We start from the raw sequence: 20,167 nt of genomic DNA, 5'->3' as shown, positions 1-20,167 counted from the left end.
TAAGATAAAGAAACTACTGAAAACATATATTGCTCTCTTTTTTTGAGGAAATTAAATATTGCTTAGGAGTATTAGAAAGGAACTTATTTGGTACATTCAAGAACTCGGGTTCTGCAGATAAGCTGCTTGGAAACCTTGTCTTTTGGCTCAGATAAGCTGTTTGGAAACCTTGTCTTTTGGCTAAACTCAGCATAGTTTTCACGTATGATGATATTACGACGAAATTCAAGCAATCACAGATTTTTGGAGCAATCATATGCTATCCCGGAACAAGTTCCACCTGAAACAAGTGCCAAATGAGCAATCATATGCTACGGCCAGCATCTGCCTGCTAGCAACAGATGATGATAGACAATCACCCCACCACGTAAATCACATGAAGGTGAATCACAAGAGCACAAAGCATTGGATACTAAACCTTTGTTGACTGATAACACAGGTGAATCGCAAACATAGTTAACAGCATTGGCTCCACAGTACACACTGCTAACAAAGTTCATCAGGCTGGGAACACAAGCAGCAAAATTTGACAATGCAATAAAGGTACCAAATACTATCAAAGTCTGGGTGGGGCGGGCTCCACAGCAGGAGAGCATCAAGACATATGAGCTCAGCGGTAGCGGCGGAGGGAGAGGGTCTGGTTGCGCTTCCAGGTGGCCCTCCTCGAGGGCCTGTTCTTGTGGTGTGTGTGGCCCTTGCCTCGCAGACCACGGTACTTCTTGCCTGCAGAGGTGAGACCACGGAGCTCGCGGTGCTTGTGCACATCCTTGCATAGCCAGTTGATCCTTGGGTCATTGCGAATGGCAGTGTGGGCCACATCAACCAGGATGATCTCAAAGTACTTGTAAGTGCTATCCTGTTGTTTAGTAACAGAAACAAGCCAAGGCTAATATTAGTACTGGACAGGACATTATTCTCATGATATCTTATTACAGGTTCCTGCAAACAAGTATACCTCATTGACCCAGTAGGAGTTGAGAACCCTGAGTCCACCAAGCTTACGTCCAGCCCTCTCCTCAGCAACAGACCTCTTGTTCCTCTGGAACTTAAGCTGGGTGATACCCTGGTGCTTGGGCTTGCCATAGACAATACCCTTAGGCACAGGCCTCTTCCTACCACCACGTCTGACACGGACACGGTAAACAACATAGCCCTGAAGACAATCAACACAAAGTTAGGCAAAATCATTTTCATCAGAGTTACAGCCACAGCTACTCTAAATTTTCAGAGAGTATATTAGATCAGAGCATTATGCAGACAAGTTTCTCATTTCTACAATTCTACCCAGAAGCAAATCACACTAAGCACGTACAGAAAAAGTCAGCAAGCTTCATAAACAGCATGAAAAATATGGAGTTCAATGTCAACACTCAACAGACTGATAAGCAATCCTCTGGTAGACCAAAGGCTGGAAGCGTAGGCATATGTAAATCCTAAATGGTGTGACAACACTGCACTCAAAATCAAGCCTAACATGCCAACCACCAACTCACCATAAAGCGACCAAAATGAATGAATTCATCTAAGGTCCACCACTATAAAAGGGTTTCAATGAACAAAGGTCCCAAAAGTTGAATTGGTGTTACTTAGTAGCAGGATTGAATCTAATAAACCAACAGCAATCGAGAGCACGAAATTAAATAACCTATACTTCAACACCGCGTACATACAGAAACAAATATCCAGCAACATTCTTAAAGGGTAAACTGAATGGCTAAACCGAGTGTTCGAAATGTAACCAAGCCTTCATTTCGTCCAAAAACTGAATCACTGGCGTTTTCACCAAAAACATTACACGCCTGTCGTACAAGGCTGAAACATTAGTCACGGCAAACAGCATACGTTACTAGCACCAGCAAATCACGATCCTAAACGAGAACGGCAAAGCCTTGCACCACCCTCCCCGTAACCACAAATCTATCCTCATCGCGACGGGAAACAACAGGGAAGATAGGAGATCTACCTGCTTGGCCTTGAAGCCGAGGCGGCGGGCCTTGTCGGGGCGGGTGGGCCTGGTGAGGCGGACGATGGCTGGCTGCTGCCTGTACTCCCAGCAGCGCACGCGCTGCACGAACCGCATCACGTCCGACTGCTTCCTCCTCCATAGCTCCGACACGTACTTGTACGCCCCTGCGCCATAGCGAGAACGAAGAAACACACAGTCAGGACGTACGCACGCTAACCGGAGAGACATCAGCGGGAAGGAGGGCGAGGAGCTCACCCATGGCGGATACGGCTGCGTGCGACGGCGGCGCCCGTGAAGGTGGAGTGTGCGGAGAGGAGCCTGGAGTTTGGGTGGTGGCGGCGGCGAAGGGTAACCTTATACGGAGCCGATAGTGTTCTCGTGGCCGTCGGATGGGGGACTAGGGTTTTGGAACGGTGCGGGATATATGGGCCGAGAAATATGGGCCTTATGGCGCAGGTCTACGTGGGTCTTGATCTCTCTTAGGCAAAAGTCTATTTTACCTCCTCCAACTATCACCAAAGTTTGGTTTTCCTCCTACAACTATAAAATCGGGTATTTCACCTCCCTCAACTTTTCAAACCGTCCATTTTACCTCCCTCGAGCGGTTTTGAAGGCTGTTTGCTACAGTAACCGTAGTTTTGTCTTTTTCACCAAATCTATAGATCAGTCAAACATGATCTAATAATCATAAAATTTTTACTACAGCTCAATCATATAATGATTAGCTCACCATAAAAATTTCACCATAATGGGACGATGAAAACTGTAGCTATAAATTAATTACAGAAAAGTATATATCTAAAGTTACAGTAAAAAATTGTACTAAAGTATACCATATAATATATTCACTTGCGTATATCTACTCATGTGGAGTCCAACAAAATTGGGTTTTATATTTTATGATTTTTTTGTGATTTACTATGATTTTTCAAAGATTCAATTGATTTTTTTTAAAAAAAAAGAAAAAGACAAAACTACGGTTACTGTAGCAAACAGTCTTCAAAACCGCTCAAGGGAGGTAAAATGGACGGTTTGAAAAATTGAGGGAGGTGAAATACCCGGTTTTATAGTTGTAGGAGGAAAACCAAACTTTGGTGATAGTTGGAGTAGGTAAAATAGACTTTTGCCGCTCTCTTACTTTGGTTTCCACTTTTTTTAAAATTAATGGGCCATGAGGCAAGGGCTTTCAAGTTTTATATTCAGAACTTCAATTATTTTTTACCATAAAAAATTACATTAAAACTTCAAATTGAATAATTTTTTTTGAAGAGTCAATGGGAACTACGAGACCGCTCGCCATAGCACCACGTCTGGAGGTAGTAATAAAGCTAACAATTTATCCTATATAATTGAAGGACCGGGTTTAAAAGAATCGCACTCATATTTTATACAATCTTAAGCTACATAAGTAAAAATTGGATTGTGAGGAGGGTATTAGAGCTACGATTTGTTATCACCTGCTGACCTGCCTAAGTATCATGTCATCTGGCGAACAATGTTCTTGATATACATCTAAATTTCATTCTTTATACATGTTTTAATCTAGATCTATTTATTCATATTTATTTATGTTCTTCGTCATGCAAGTCTTACGAACACTGCAATCAAAACCCTGTTCTCTGCAGACACCGGCGAACAATTGAACTGGGACAGGTACTCTCGGACAACCGACACATATATCAGAAGGCACAAGTCTATCTCAGAATAATTCCTTGGCAGAGATAACAAAGCGGTCTTGCCTCAGAGCTCAAGGCAAGAACATGAAATTCGTTCTAGCCGCATGCCCACCACTCTCTGTCTCTCTCCACTGGTTTCATTTGGTATAGCACGCGCACGGAGTAACTTCACTGGATGACAGCAATGATGCAATTTTGAGCAGCAAACATGCATCCGTGTATCCTCTACTTCTCTTGATGCTGCTGTGGATTCCGTTCTTCAGTTGGGTTATGGAACAACAACAATCTGAGAGTGTGGAATCCGGAGAAGCTGGAGAAGGAAATGCCAGTGGACTAGTGGAGCAGATGTTTGTCCAGACCATTGAAACAACAACAATCTGATTACTTCTCATGGCCAAATCCGATGGTCCGGAAATATCAAGGCCAAAAATACCGCAAATAAATGTGCAACAAGTTATGGACGTAAGGATGATTCCCAGGATTTTGAACACATCAGTGATGTCTGATTGGTTCCTTTCGCTCCCGAGCCTGGCTCGCACCGGCAATGCAGGCCACCGTTGGCCAGGTTCCCGAGGTGCAAGCACCTTCTGTTTGGTTCTCGTTCATACGCAACCACAGGCTAGACGGAGATAGCGATTGGTAGTCTGTTTATCTGCAAGCAGACCAGCTGCTTGGGTCTCTGCGCGGTGGCCCAAACGCTCACACGCGCATGGCGCCAACAACCAGGCTATGGGAAAACGACCGTTTCCTGCGTATCTCGGGAGCCTGGCTCGGAGTGGACTTTTGTATCTGACGAGCCAGGCCTACTGCTGAGTACAGGGAACCAATCATCAAGTTTTTGCATCCATGGAGTCTGGTTGCGCTAGATGCGAGCAATCAATCAGGCCCTTAGAGCATCTCCAGCAGTCTCCCAATCACCAATCCAACTACCGTATTGGGAGAGTAGATGGAAAACTAGTGCTCCAACAGTATCCCAAAACTTTTCTCTTTCCTAATAATTATTGGGACATCTCAATAATTCATCTCACCTCTCCCTAAATAAAAGGGGAGTTATGACTCTCCCAATAAGATAGTTGGATTGGGAGAATGTTATTGGGAGACGGCAAAAACAACTAATCCTAAAATTATTATTAGGACATCTCCCAATATTTATTATTGAGAAATAATTATGGAGAGAGTGCTTGAGATGCTCTTAGCTCTACCTTGTCCCTTGTATGCCGATGCATCACATCGCATGATTCGCATCGCAGTCGCAGCACATGGTGGGGAGTGTGGTCGGGACCGAGAGGGCTAACTGAAAAGCGTCCCCACTGGGGCCGAGGCTGTTACCTGTTAGCATCGAACGGATCGGATCGCATCAGATGGACGGGAGCCGACGACAAACTGACACGCGCCGCCGCGGCGCCCCCTGCGGCTGCGGCCGGAGCCGCCGTGATGGGCGTCTTCAAGTACAACTTCGGTGAGCGCGCCTCGGGCCCTGCCTCCACCTGCGCTTCGATCGATTGGTCGCCGGGGTGGTTACTGACTGGCGGGTGCTGGGATTTGGGGATCTAACGCTTCCCGTGTCTGTGTCAGCGGCGCAGTTCCTCTCGAGGGCTATTCCGTTCGTGTTCAACATCTGGTTCGTGCGCCAGCTCGGCGCGGACGACGGCGCGGTGTCGGTGTGGATCTCTCCTCTGCTTTGTTCATTCCTTTTACTGCAGTGTAATGATTTCCGTTGCCTCCAGATGCAAGCGCTTGCATTTGGGGTGGGGGGATCCACGTGATGTGGAGTGGAGTTACTTTTACAGTTTGATGGGGGAATTTCATCCTCAGGTTTCAACTCAGGGTTGTACTTCTCGTGTGGACCTTAGAATTTTTGTGCACGCCCTGTCCGAATTTCGTGCTCCCTTTAAAATTTGGTGATGATCTAATTCAGGAGTGGGTACATTGTGGTTCTATCTCATGGTGCATGTGTGGGATTTGTTAAAACTTAAAAATGATTAGGAATTATCATGACTTGCTAGTGTGGCTTAAGTCAAGTTAGGATAACAATGATTCAAAACACATGGAATTCCATGTCCACAAACTCAAACAATAGCTCTTCTATGTTCATGGACGCTTCTGTTTATCAATATTATCGAATAGAAATATTTATTTATTTTCTTGTTGTTTTGGCAGGCATTCGCATTGCAGCTTCCTCTATTTATGAACTGCATCTTATTTTTAAGCCGGGAGGGGTTTCGACGTGCATGCTTGCGTAATGATTCCCAGAGGTATTAAAATGAATCTATACATGGAGTTCATGAACCGATTTATGCTCGATTATGAGGCTCATCTATTTATGTTCAACTCGGAGGCATATCTATTTACTGTGATTAATCAACAGTATAGCAATTATGCTTTAAGAATTTTCACTTGTCACAACCACTTAATATGAAAGCAATGCGTAGTATGAACAAATCGGTACGGCCATCTGATTGTTACTTATATTTGATATGATGCCTTTTCGATTTATTTTTGTGAAACTTTTGTACTCTGTGTTTATGCATAGTCTGTTTGGAATCTTGGATGCAGATAGTATGAAGGAAAAAAGCTCAGAGAAATGATTCTCTTATTTGTTAGGATCTTTTAAGAGTGATGAAGAAAAGGGAGACTAGAGAAAGCTATTAGAGAATTGAGCCCTCTCTGTCCTTTTTAATGTTGTAGAGGAAGGGAAATGAAGAAAGGTGAATTGTGTTAAAAGTCAATTTCATGTTTGCCACACAAACCTACATAGGAGTAGGATAGTCTATAAAACTGGGTGAAGACTCTAGTCTAAACCTTATTTATTTCCTTATCCCTCCCATCTCCAACCCAAGAGCACTAACATCATACATTTCATAGGCATCTCCAACCACAGATTCCCTTGTTATAATTTAATCTTCATTGTTCATAAATCTTCTTGTTCTAACAATTTAGAAAATGGCGGGATTTCTAAACTTACAACTGCAGCAGATTAATGCAATTTCTAGGTTTCCAAATTGTACAAATGTGAGATTGGCGTTTCATCCTCTTCTCTGATCAGTAGTTTCTATATGCATTCAAAAGTTTGTTAGTTCTGTACTGTATGAATTTCAGGACAACTTACTCTGCGGTTTTAGTGTTCTTTCTAATCCTTGTTGCCTTGGAGTAGCTTTTTGAAATGACGACTTTATCTTTATGTTACAGTGATGTGCTGACTGATGAAGCGATACTAAAGGTAGCTTGGTTGGTAGTTCCATTTGCCATTATCATTACTTCTATTGGCAGCCTATTTGTGTTGAGTGTAATGAAATTGAAGCTATCTGACCCCTATGCCAAAGCTATATTGATCATCGGTAAGTCATCTTTTTCTATATTCACACGGAACATGATAGTCGGTACAAAGTATTCTTTTTAGGATAAATTCTCTTGTAACATTTTACTTCATGAACTTGCTTACGTAGCTAAGCGTATGGTGCACCATGCAGTCTGGAGGGATCAGACACCCATTTATGTTAGGGAGCTACTCAGTCGTGATTGTAATGACTCCACCAGTCTACCCTAAGCTCTTTTCAAAACCAAAAATAAAATAAATAAATAAATAAATAAATAATCATTGTATACTATTGTCTTTTTAGCTAAGCATCTACTCAGGAACCGGGATGACACAAATTGTTGCATGAAAACCTCAGACCTTGCCTTTCAATTTACATGCTGTTACACCTTGTCTTCTGACACTTTCATATGTTAAGAGCTGACATTTTTCCCCCTGAAATGACAGGATTTGCTTGTATTCTTGAGTTACTGGCAGAACCATTGTATATTATTTCCCAGAAAAAGAAGTACTATAATATAAGAGTTTATGCTGAACCGGCAGCTACACTCTTCCGTTGTTTAACAACTTTCATCCTCGTAAAAGGATGTATTAAAGTGGTAATTGTCATGAGTCATTTATTTTATTGAATCTCTATTGTAGTTAGTTGCCTAAGTTACTGCTGTCTTTTTAGATTAAAAACTTACCGTTACCATGAACTACCTTAAGATCAACACTAAAATGATAATTTATTCTTTTGCAGCACAAGCTGGTTCTAGTTTCTTTGTCCCAGGTTGTCTATGGAGCCTTCATTTTCTTCGGATATTTGTCATATTTTCTTATATTTACTGATACGAAAATTTCTGATCTTCTTCCATTAAGGTTAGTTCTCAGTTTGTATTCGCATTTTTTTGTATCACTAGGTTTAATCTCTCACGAGTTCAGTTCCATTTGCTTTGATGCGAAACTATTGTCAGGTTATCGAACCTGATGGACTATGATAAACAGTTAGTGCACATGTGCGTGCTGTTTACAGGCCAGACTTTCAGGAAGTTGATCCTCCAAGAAGGCGAAAAATTTGTTCTTGTGTCATTTGATACTCCATACAACCAAGCTGCCTATGGTCTCGTGGATAAATTAGGCAAGTATGACAGCATTTGTTTTCATTTAGTTCTGTTTGCTAATATTGTAGTGGATTCAACTAATATATTCATATATTCATTTTTTTATTTTCTTTTTGCAGGGAGTCTGGTTGTTCGGATAGTTTTCTTGCCATTTGAGGAGAGTTCATATACTACCTTTGCCCGATTGGCAGGTTCTTTCTTGTACTCTTGAATTTTCATGCTGGTTAAGTTATTGTTTTAACTCAAGTGTTTGGCCTTGCACTCACCACATTATTGTAATGGGCTATTGATATGGAGAAGGTCGTATATAAAGTTTTGCTTACATAGATCTAATTGATAATATTAACAAAATTTACTCGGATAGGTGTACTGTTATCATATCTTTTTATTTATATTACCTGTATGACCTTTATCCACAGGAGAAACTCCCCAAAATATATCCAACCTTGAAGGCTCTTTGCTTGGGGCTCTAAAGCCTATTATGCTAATAGGTACACATTTTGACACTGTTACATTTGTATTCCAGCATTAATCTAGTCGTGCCTCTTACCTTGTGTAAGAATCAGTCAATCACATCGCCTACATTCTTAAAATTTTTTTTTAGTTATTATTGATTCCATTATCCTTGTTTCCTTTGAGAACTCCACAATCATTGAATATATTCTCTAACTGTGCAGGTTTGGTGATCATTTCATTTGGTCCTAGCTATTCATATACCCTTTTAAAACTACTCTATGGGGAAAGGCACAGTGATAGAGAAGCCTCGGTTATTCTTCGTTACTATTGTCTTTATATCATCAGCTTAGCAATGAACGGTTTGTATTCAGTATCAACTTTATGGTTATTCCATGTTTATATTATATATATCATAAATTATTTAATGAATGTATATTTCTTCTTCTTCTTTTTACTTTGTCTTAGCTGTTGACAATTGCCTTTACTTTTTTTTGTTAAATCTTGTTCAGTTCGGATGCATATAGTACAGTAGGTAGACAACAGTTTAATGGCCTATTTGATCCCTGCTAAATATGATAGCTATTACTGGGTGTGATTATTGCTATTACTAATGTTTAACTTAGTTTATGTCATGCATTTATATATCCGAGAACTGGGTTCTATTAACATAGATTATCATGAAATGCTAGTGTGTGCTTCGTAGCACAGATGAAACTATGCTGATTATGTTCATCTGTGCTTTCAGGCACATCTGAAGCTTTTCTTCATGCTGTTGCAAATGAAAACCAGCTTAAGCAGTCAAATGATATGTTGCTTCTATTTTCGGTTATTTACATCATTCTAAATGTTGTTTTGATTAAATCTGCTGGAGCTCTTGGATTAATTGCTGCTAATTCGATCAGTATCCTTTGTTTAATCACAACCGTCTACCATTCTATTTTTTCTTGAATACATTTTCCCCTGAACAACTCCATTTGTGCCTTGACTGTGTGTAAAGATATGTTGCTACGAATCACATATTCTTCAATGTTCATCAAAGACTATTTCAAGGTATAGCTTTGTTCATATTTCTCTAGGTTCTCTTCTATAGCAAAAGTTAACACACGATGACATTGTTAACAGGGCTCATTCTCCTTCCGGCGCTGCGTACCAGCAGGGTGGGGCATTTTACTCATTTCTGGTCTAACCACAGTTTTCTCTGAGAGGGTTTTCTTGGACAGGAAGAGGTTTAAGCAGACCGTACCCATTCACATAGTGATTGGCATCATGTGCCTGAGCATCTCGGCATTTGAGATGTAAGCCATCAGATCAGCACATAAATATACCATCACTCTATTTTACCTGTGATAATCATTCTGGTGTGCTCTGCTTGAACAGATACCGTGGTGAAAAGCAGTTCTTGAGGCAGATCTTCGGAACATTGAAGCATCATGAAAAAAGTCAATAATTTGATAAGACACACAGCGGTATAGTGGTTGTGTAGGCTGCCTTGACATAAAGAGAATTGTAGTATTGTGGTTGTGTTGGTGTATATTCAGCAGTTTGGTTTATAGACAACAGAGGAGGATTAATCAGTGGAACAGTTTTATACGGATGTAGGCAGGAGGATTGCAGCCAGGGGCGGATCCAGCGTGGGGGCAAGGGGGGCTCAAGCCCCCCCTACCCCCATGAACTCCATGGAAATTAGAGGAGAGGAGGGAGAAGAAGAGGAAAGAAGGGAGAGAAGAAGAAGAAGGGGGGGGGGGGGGGGGGGAAGAGGAGGAAGCAGTCCCCCCCTGCCCACCAGCCTCCGCCACTGATTGCAGCAGCTAGGTTTCGTGCATGTAGGTTCGCATCTCAAGGTAGATAATAGTTTTACACATGATAGTCATGTTACGATAGCACCGGAGTTTACACATGTAGGCTGGGACATCTCTTTATCTAAAACTGTTACGATAGCACCGGAGTTCGATAAGAGGATATCTACCGTTCAGCCATGCTCAATGATTGTGGTGTCAATTCTTAAGCTTTGTCCTTAACTATATAGATGTCGACCGAAGCTGTTCCTCGAGGGCAAATCTTGTATTGATTAGGGAAAAGAAAAGGAAATTTCAATTCTCGTGGAGAGAAAAAGGGGCAAAATCAAATTGGCCAGGGACGATATTGATATTAAAATATTTGAAATGGATTTATGGAAAATGTTGATATCAAAATATTTGAAATTGAAATTTCAATTCTCGTGGAGAGAAAATGGATTTATGGCTAATTAGTGGGCTACTGGCCTAGTCTAGCAGCCACCATCAACAGATGGATCCCCACCCCAGCCCAACGGCTGGATACCATCTGGCCTCTCAACTCAATCGACTTGCCCGTCGCGAAAGCTGGCCCATCCAATCCGATCCATCCTAGGGGTACTTCCGATCGGACTCGCCCAAAACCGCGTGTCTCTCGGCCCAACCTGCGACCCGCCTGCTTAAATCCTACGCCCCTCCTTCCTCCCTCCCCTCGCGCGCAAACCCAAAATTCTCCTCTGCTCCCTTCCTTCCTCCTCCCACCGGCTCCGCTTCTGGCACCCCTCCACTCCTCGATCCGTTCTTGTCCCTCTGCGCTTCTCCGCTCCCGTGCTGATGCCGCCACGCTCCTCCTCCTCTTCCGGCATGCGGAGCATCCGCCGCGAGCTCCAGCGGAGGAGGCCCAAGCCCTTGGCGCCCAAGAGCTCGGCCGCCAAGAAGCCCTCCGCGCCGCCTCCCCACCCGCGCCAAGGCGTCCGCGACAAGGTCCTGGAGCCACGTTCTCGTCCACCGCGCGAGGACGTTCCGTCACCGCTCGCCTCCCACTCCCGAGGCCGCGCCGGCACCGACGCGCCGCGGCCTCGGCCACACGTTTCGCCGCGCCCACCCGTCGCCTCCCGCTCGACGGCGCCGTCTCGTTCCGCCGTCTCTTCGGCCAGGTATCCCGGCGACGCCGCAAATCTGGCGCCCGGAACTGCGGTTGGTGTCCGCACGAGGACCACGACGCTCAAGACCGGGGAGGTCCTCGTGTTCTGGCTCAGAGCGATGGTCGTGTCGTCCACCCACGGAGGCTACGAGGTCGCCTACGACGGCAACTGGCCGCCTGGTGACCCCTACGGCACCGTCCGCGTCCCGCGCCGACACGTCAGGATGGTCGAGCCCTCGCCGTCGCCGACGACTCCGCCGCCGTCCCTGCCTCGGTCCAGCACCCCCAGCCCATCCACCGCCACGGCGGCCGCCACGCGGAACAAGATGACGCGGCCCGCGCCGAGGCCGACCACGGCCGGGAAGAGCCTGCGCTTCATCCGCAGCCTCCTGCCGGAGATGGAGCGCCAGGACCGGGATGACTTCATGGATGCTAATTGCTAGCCGCTGCTCGATTCCGCTTGATGCATCGCTTCTCCGTTCATGAATAGTCTCTGTTTTTGTTTGATTAGCTCATGGACTGTGTCTCATGCCTCAAGCGATCATGTGTTGTTGAGGAAACAAAATTGCCAGCATGGTTGGTGTAAATCCTTTAAACTTCTGTGATGATTTATATGTATGTTTGAATGATCATTTGTAAACGTTCTTGCTTACATCAAAGGCCAGTTAATTTGTTTGAGCACTTCTTATGTTCTTCCTGCTTCCCTATTACCTCAAACATGTGATTAGGAAGTGGAGATGCTGGTATTCTTGATCGAGCATTCATGGCTTCTTTTACGGAGAGATTACTGTACATGGATTAGTTCATGAACCGTGTGTCAACTCTCAAGTGCTACGTTCTGAGTTATGAACAGAAGACAATGCCAACATTGTTTGCGTAAACCTACAAATATGTATCGACAGAAACAATCTTGTTCGTTTGGTGTTTCACATATGTAAACGGTCTGTGGCTGAGATCATACACAATTGATTTGTTCTAGGAATTCACATGCTCTACTTGTTACGTGGGGTTACAAACATAATGGTGTGCCTTTGCTCAATAGGAGTTGGCGTGGACAAAAAGAAAATACGCGTTGGCTGATGTATCCTGCCAGTGGCGTACACCTGTGGACCAACACAATGCAGTGTGTCACACGACGAGCAATAGATAAAACTCTTACCACCATACTAACATGTCACATAAGGACCTGAGTTCATACCAACCCAATTCTTGCAGAGAACATCCTGTTTCTCATGTTAGCCGGCCTGCAGCATAGCCCCTCCTTGAGCTTCCGCAGCTCTTCACGGATGTAGTCGTCACCTTGGTTGGAGTACTTCAGGCATACAAGCCGCTGTGCAACCTGGTATGCCATCCGAAGAGACCTGAACTCCTCGCAGTTGGCATCCATCCTTGTCATTTCCTGCAAAGGGCAAATACACAAAATTTTCCATGCTCAATTGAGTAGACATCACCAACCCCGAGGTGAAGGAAACATGTCTATGCAAATGGGAGATAGAACTGGTGTCCTAGAAACATACACACAGGGTGCAGTGTTCAGCAGTAGGCTACATCCTACGTAGCATATATAACCCCAAGAGATGATGACATAGCCTTGTTATGGCCAAAAGTAGGTACCAGGTTACCTGCTGCGTGATCTGTGAAGTGATGCTCGTCGCTGTGTCAATCACTGAAGCAGGGAGACCAGCCACTCTGGCAAGCAGAAGCCCATAGTGTGGTACCCGTCGGATGCCATCCTTCAGGCGGAACTGATGCAGCGGTTGGTACAATGTTAATGTTAAAACAGACGTGAAGAACCAAATTCCTGAAATTGCTAGTGCCGGGCACAGACCTTGAAATCCAAGCGATCATTTCCCAAGTTGACTTCGAAATGGAGGATCTTCACATTTGGATACATAGTTGCCAGTTCTGACAAGCCCTCCATGTGTGTGGCAAAAATAGTGTATCTGCATGGTATACATCGTTACTGAGGAAGGATAAAGTATCGTTATCGACCAATAGTGGTATTAATTTAGTAATAATTAAATAAAACATCTATTTACAACTCTGAGTCCATTGCAGAAAAACTACATCATGAGTTCTGAATTTGTGATACAGTTAGCGGACCAACATTACCCAAAAATAACATGGCCAGCAGCATCAGGCATGACAGTACCATGGTTTGATGCATAACTACTCAGATATATAACCACTGCAATATTTTTTTCTCAAACACGCAAGAGAGCTGTGTATCTTTATATCACAGAAAGAAGAGAAGGGGGTAAATAGCCCCGTATAATTTATAAAGCAACCCCCGGCCTCTTAGCAGGTGCAAGGAGGTTGGCAACATTACATCAGACAGATCGCCTATTTTATGCAGAGGGCTCAGACCCAAAAAAACGACCTATGTAGAGGGCTCAGACCAGCTCCTCTAAACGACCCAGACCCTCTACACGATCCATACCACTGCAATATTAGTAACTAGTTTAACAAAAAACTATCATTTGAATCCGCAGTGCATAGCCTAGGGTAACAAGAAGCTGAAAAAATGTGTACTCATTGTTTACCAGATCAATAGCTGCAAGCAGCCCAGAGGTTAGAAAAGGGAATTGGATACTTGATTCAGGAAATTAAATTAGGTGTAAACTATAATTTTTTATGCAAGAAATGCAGAACAACAAAGTCAGGACTTTCACTCAAAAAATCATGCATTTACAGCACCAAGGAATAAGAAAAAATTGCTGTTAATGTTGTTAATAAGGGGTTACTAGTTTTTACGCTTTGACAGAAGGAAGGTGTTCACAGCAGCTCCATGCGACTGCCAACCCATCAGAGGAAGATGTTGCCCTTCCAAGCTCATCCACAACAATCAAACTCCTGTAAGTTCATGGCCATCAGGCCATAAGAAGAAAACAAGAGAAATACCAGAAATATCAAACTCCAATCTTCAGCAGTGTTCTCTTTAATACAAAAATATAAAGATCTCCTGCGTGTTTGAGAGGGAAAAAAAAGAACTGTGGATATACTTTGAAGAAACATTCTGCATGATGAAAGCTGTTTCTTTCATTTCTGTCATAAACTGCAAAGACAAATTATGGTAATTAGATACATCATTAATAATATTGTTTTCAGAAAATCTTCAGTTGCTCGATAGACAAATGGAAGCTGCTACATACCCAGGAAATATGTGCACTCGCTAGTAAAATAAATAAATGAACGCACACTTTGTGCAATCAAATTAGTATGAAAAGAATAATTCTACTGCTGCAGACTACTAATGAGTGACAAACACATTACAGCCTACTGATGAATAATCTGACCTCCTGGAAGAAACTGTACATGTCAAATTGTTTCATCAAATAGTCCTACATAACCTTGTACGATTAGAAAGCAGACTGCAATTGATAAATACGAACAAACTTGTGTACTAAACTTATGATCCCTGAGGTTTTATTCCATTTCCAGTTTCATGCTCCAAACAACCAAAGAGCACAAGGACTTTTTAAGAAAGGCAGAGTAACTGCATACAGTTTAACAACAATTGTCTTCATTTGCCCAGGTTTTAGAATTTTAAGATCTTAAGCTAAGACATGTTAAGTATATCAGGGCCCATATATAATGCAGGCCCATATGGCCCATGAGGACTCTATATATCCATCAGCCCTAACGAACAGCGGTTATCTATCAAATCCCCAAGGTTAGTAACAAAACATAGCAGATAGTAGGAAAGGAAAGAAATGAAAATTAAAACAATCATCGGGCCAAATATCATACAAGTTAACTGTTTGTGCATAGTTGTTCTGTTCATAATTACTGTACTGTTACGTATTTCTAGAGTAGTTCTGTAACTCCATAAATAGTTTGTATGATAAGCACAATGAATAAAGTTGAAGAGACCAAGCTTATTCTTGTATGGAAATTACAAGTCTAGAACAAACTGTTCAAACGCATACCGTGCTTGAGTTGTTTTCAACATTGTCTCCGTTACCAATCCGTGTAAATATGTGATCAACCACTCTTATTGATGCAAACTGAGCTGGGACATAACAGCCAATTTGGGCAAGAATAACAATTAAGCATATTTGTTGGAGATATGTGCTTTTTCCGCTCCTGCAATAGCAAGCAATCCAGGGACTAGATGAACTCCACAGATAAATGAATAGCCATCAACACCAACTTAGATACAATATTATATTATGCCACTCACATATTTGGCCCCATGACAAGAACCATATTAGATGCTTCAGATAGAAAGATATCGTTAGACTGTATGACAAACAAGGCCATGGGCATTTTAACCAGAAGAATCATAAGAATGAAATGACTCTAAAGTAAATATGGAGAAATCAACAAAAAGGGTAACTTACAACAAAATCGGTATGCAAGGTCTCCAGGATAGGATGTCGTCCAGCATTGATTGCCATTGGGCCATCATCTGCTTAATTAAAGACAAAAAATAAAAATCATGAACAACCAGAGATGGATTCCTAGAACACTACAACGAAATAATTCACACTTCCAGTTTCCTTCTTTTCTCTATGTCCATAATCTCGGGAATATCCATTTCAAAATATTTGTCCAGGGTTTAACTGATGATGTTTTGTTGTGATTTTTCCTGTTATGTCCCTCATAATATCCAGTCAAGACGTACTTAATTTTATTTTTCTCACCACACTTGTAATTCAAAATGTGCAACCAAAGCATGAATATATAGCATTTATCTTTGTTATTTTTGCTTGTTTCAAGTGAGTGGTAGTGATTGCTTTCTCTTGCATTGATAACACATAGCATGGTCTACACAATAGAATTCCACTTGGTTATGGATTTCCTCAGTCCATGTGCAATGGTGGGCATGGATTAATATAACGAAATGGAGGAAGTAGCAAAATACATGACTAGGAGCTAAGTCACCTACCTGTGAACTCTGGCCTTGTGTAGCGATCAACAGGTTTTGTAGATATTGTATGCGCAAAAGAATTTACAATCATGTCCAATAGACACAATACTTCAGCTAGCAATGTAAGGATACCAATGTCTTCCCTAATCTCGTCAATAAGACCTGAAAATGATAAACAAGAGACTTAGGCAGCTTAAAGATTTCTATAGATGCTTGCATGGTAGTTAAATTTAGCGTTGCATGAAAATCAAGTACTCCATGCACATAAGCTTCTTTGTTTTTTTTTAAAAAATGTTAGGGTACTAGAATTGATTTGCATGCAATTACGAGATAAATTACAAAAATTGCATTCAAGGCTGTAGATTCAGCTGTTGATTTGCATTATTTGCAACGCTGGTTGGCAAAAAGCATCACCCTTCTGCGTAGCTTAATTGCTTCCACTTACATGGAGGAATTCTGCAAAATATCTCTGTGCAACAACAATATATAGAACATGTTATATGCACGTCACTTTTTAGGTAGAAGCTTATAATTTTATTTTCCTCAGAAAAAAGGTTTAAGTGCAACATAAGCTTGACCCATATATTCTTGAAATCAACCAGTAAAATAACAGAACTCCAATCAAGAAATAAATGAAATAGAAACAAAAATATCAATGTTTATTGCTACAGCAACCTTCCAAACAAAGTTCGGTGCGGCGGAAGCACTCTGCAGCAGCTGATTTGTTCCTAACATTTAGCTGCAGAATGGAATACATAATACCTGATCATAAAGCTATTCCAAGTATAGTTGTGGTTGTCAGGGTTATGCACTATTGGTAAAAGAGAAGTGTATCTTGTGAAAGGAAAAAAAGTATAGTAATCACAAAGCTATTTTGCTAAACAAGCACACTCACAGTTACAGTAATGTTTGCAGTGTGGCAACAAATCGTATAATTACTAAGATGCCGAAGAATAATAACACAGGGAAATTAACTCACTGAAGCAAGCTCCAAGCTTGAGCAGTGGACATTCTTCCCATGTCTAACAACCTAATTGATTATCAAGAATTCATGAATAATGAATAAAAAAATAATGGTTATCATATTATAGCTAACAAGCTGTTTTGTAAGATGATGTTCATATACCTGGATAAATTTATTGGGAAGCCTACCAGTAATGTCCTTCTGGGGTATAATGAAGTAAAATCCTTGCCTAATATTATAGGGTATCTTCAAATTCGGCATATTATATTCTTCCCTGTACTTGCTGGCAAGGTTATGTATGGCTGCAATACAATAGTTAAGAATGTGAACAATACAAATTTGAGAATGGATGTACATAACAAGTACCACCTTCGCTGGTATCACAGAAAGATCGACGAGCAACATCAAGCAGCCCATCAATTCCTGCCTTGATAGCAAAACATTGCTGAGTGCAGGCTACAAATGGAGCCCTTGAATGAACCACATCCTCATCAATGATATCTCCAATTCTAGGACCACAAAAAGTTAATATAAGAACATTAAAAGAGCTACATGACTGTGTGACAATAATTATTAACAATGCCAAGGAATATAATTGTGGTCAGCAAGCACTGAAATACTGGCCTACTGGCTAAGATACAGAAATCCTAGACAACAACCTAATTTTAAGGATACCATATGTCATCATTATGCATGACAATATACAAACATAACTGCTGCTACAAGGTGAAACAGTATAACTACAAGCAGAATTTGGAAGAAACTATGGTACAGATCTCGTTTCAAATTTAGTTTTATACCTTTGTTTTAAATACTGAAACTTGTAGGTAACATAGCAAGATGAATAAGCGAAAATTATTTCTACTTTTGTGCTCATTTCAAATTTCTAAAAAAGAGTTAAGTGCAATACCCAGAAGGATATGTGAAATTGTGAGCAAGATCATATTTCACTATGTAATTTACTTATCATGGTGCTACCGAATGATAGTCTGTGCATTTTTTTTAATACTGAAACTGAGAGGCAAAATCCTCTAAGCATGTATATAGTCTGTGCATCTTATGTGGATTAAAAAGATCATACAACTTTCACTTTGAAGCAGGAGGTCACAAAAATACCTCTTTCTCATTTTTTCATATTTAGGATTCTCACATACAGTCTGATAAATGTTGCGAAGAAGAAAACTCTTTGCCCCCTTCAAAACCTGAATGATGAAAGCGACACATATTAAACACATTGACTTATTTTCCAGTGATCATACACATTTCTTTTTCCAGAAGAAAAATTAAATGGTTTATCAGACCTTGGAGAAGAATGGTATGGCGTCCAGAGCAGTTTTTAGAATAATAATATCAGAAATCAGCATCTGGCTCTTTCGACCATTGGGAGGCTTCAATACCTCATCCATAACCTTTTTGGGCTTGAAGCAGAAATGACAGAAAACCTTATCTAGTGGTAGCAAGCAGAAGAGAGTTTTGCGACAGTGAGAGTCGCATTTAATTCACAGTGCAGTACAACAAGAGAGGAGAGCAGTATATTAACCTGATTCTTTTGGAAACTTACGAAGACCCTGAGTCAAGCCAAAAAACAGTTCCTCGTTGCTCATTAGCTCATCCTGGAAATAATTTAATGTTTTAAATTAGAAAACATGTTACTACTCTAACATATCAGATCCCAAATTTCAGAATTGCACAAGCATACTAAGATCATGCACATGAATATTATAAGAGGCAGCACTTTCTGTTAGAGTATATTAGACAACTCCGGATATGGTTAGTTTAGGATTGATTGTAATCCCGGGATAACCTTCCTTATCTCTAGGAGAGGCTACTTGCCCTCAAAGCCATGTACTCCTATATATTCGCCCTAGAGGCTCAATGCAATACATTGACCACATTATACGCATCCTACCTTTCATACATGGTATCACGAGTTAGGGTTTCGACCTAGGCTTCCGCTTCCGCAGCCGCTGCCGCGCCCCCCCCGGGGAGATTGATCTCCGCCGGGGGCGGCGCCCTTGTAGGATGCGCCGTGGATCCCTCTGATCCGCCGTGCCCGTCGTGGTCAAGCAAAGCAGATGGACCTACCTGCCGTGGTGATTCGATCTCGTCGGCTGCCTCGTCGCCCCTTCCCCGTCGTCTCCTCCCATGCGCCTGGCTGTTGCGTGTTGGAGTCGCCGGAGTCGGGCCAGGCTGCTGCGCCGCCGGTTGCCGACGGTGCCCTCGGTCGAGATCCACCGCCGGGACGTGCTGCAGCGGGGCCACCCCGCTCTGCCCCGGCCTCCACGCTCCTCCACCACGTCGCTCCTCCGCCGTCGCCGGCGGGCCGCGCCATCGTGGGGGCTCCACCCCATCTCGGCATCTCCAGCTTCTCGCCGCCGCCGCCTCCCGACCCGCTGAGACCGGCCTCGTCCGCGCCTTCCGCGGCAGCACCGCCCCCAAGGTCCCGATCCGCGCTTTCCTGGAGCGGATCCACGTGCTGGAGGCGGAGGCCCGCCGCTTCGCCGCCGTCGCGCCGGAATTTGAGAGCCATGTTTCCGTTCTTCATAGCTAAACTTTCGGGTAACACACAACAACCAGTGGCGACGGGCGGAGTGCTGCAGTGGGCGGCGGCGGCGGGAGGTGACGGGCGGCCGCAGCAAGGCACAGGCTTGCTCCTCTAGCCATATACTAGAGCACAGGCTTGCCCCTTTTTGATTCCACAAAGCTGCCTCCATTATGATCTCGCCATATAGCATTTGCCAGTTTCAACTGTCTTGCTCCTCTAGCTGCATCCTTATACTAGAGCATGGCGAAACTTGCAACGTTCGGTCGTAGAGTTAATTCATTTAACTGATATGTGAAATTTGCCATTTAACTTGCAACATCCAGTATGCTTGATATTAGAACCTATATGTCCG

The 20,167-nt window shown here is 42.6% G+C and overlaps 3 protein-coding genes across 3 annotated transcripts; 1 reads left to right on the top strand and 2 right to left on the bottom strand.

Annotated features, from left to right (window-relative positions):
- Positions 1 to 383: 383 nt before the first annotated feature.
- On the bottom strand, positions 384 to 2,363 carry LOC120658424 (60S ribosomal protein L15-1-like). Its single transcript, XM_039936699.1, has 4 exons — positions 2,222 to 2,363; positions 1,964 to 2,130; positions 956 to 1,153; positions 384 to 856 (listed from the first exon to the last, which is right to left on the bottom strand). The coding sequence occupies exons 1-4, from the start codon at positions 2,223 to 2,225 to the stop codon at positions 611 to 613; spliced, it is 615 nt and encodes a 204-aa protein (XP_039792633.1). The 5' UTR covers positions 2,226 to 2,363; the 3' UTR covers positions 384 to 610.
- Positions 2,364 to 4,186: 1,823 nt separating this feature from the next.
- On the top strand, positions 4,187 to 10,111 carry LOC120662821 (protein RFT1 homolog). Its single transcript, XM_039941889.1, has 15 exons — positions 4,187 to 4,281; positions 4,893 to 5,101; positions 5,218 to 5,303; positions 5,803 to 5,897; positions 6,832 to 6,980; positions 7,406 to 7,557; positions 7,701 to 7,819; positions 7,915 to 8,078; positions 8,181 to 8,252; positions 8,481 to 8,552; positions 8,739 to 8,876; positions 9,263 to 9,418; positions 9,515 to 9,567; positions 9,640 to 9,812; positions 9,895 to 10,111. Exons 1-15 carry the CDS (start codon positions 4,187 to 4,189, stop codon positions 9,962 to 9,964), a joined length of 1,803 nt encoding a protein of 600 aa, XP_039797823.1. The 3' UTR covers positions 9,965 to 10,111.
- A 2,170-nt stretch (positions 10,112 to 12,281) lies between these two features.
- LOC120662820 (DNA mismatch repair protein MSH4-like) lies at positions 12,282 to 19,800 on the bottom strand. Its single transcript, XM_039941888.1, has 19 exons — positions 19,549 to 19,800; positions 18,970 to 19,008; positions 18,811 to 18,883; positions 18,572 to 18,717; positions 18,387 to 18,472; positions 17,640 to 17,779; positions 17,433 to 17,572; positions 17,286 to 17,336; positions 16,982 to 17,045; positions 16,325 to 16,468; positions 15,777 to 15,844; positions 15,617 to 15,675; positions 15,363 to 15,519; positions 14,436 to 14,488; positions 14,188 to 14,286; positions 13,262 to 13,376; positions 13,056 to 13,178; positions 12,632 to 12,832; positions 12,282 to 12,536 (listed from the first exon to the last, which is right to left on the bottom strand). Exons 1-19 carry the CDS (start codon positions 19,798 to 19,800, stop codon positions 12,426 to 12,428), a joined length of 2,121 nt encoding a protein of 706 aa, XP_039797822.1. The 3' UTR covers positions 12,282 to 12,425.
- Positions 19,801 to 20,167: the final 367 nt, after the last annotated feature.

The sequence above is a fragment of the Panicum virgatum genome, chromosome 2N (genome assembly GCF_016808335.1).
Source record: "Panicum virgatum strain AP13 chromosome 2N, P.virgatum_v5, whole genome shotgun sequence".
NCBI classification, from domain to species: Eukaryota; Viridiplantae; Streptophyta; class Magnoliopsida; order Poales; family Poaceae; genus Panicum; species Panicum virgatum.
Note: the sequence above shows the minus strand (reverse complement) of the source record. Positions and strands in the feature narration are given on the sequence as shown.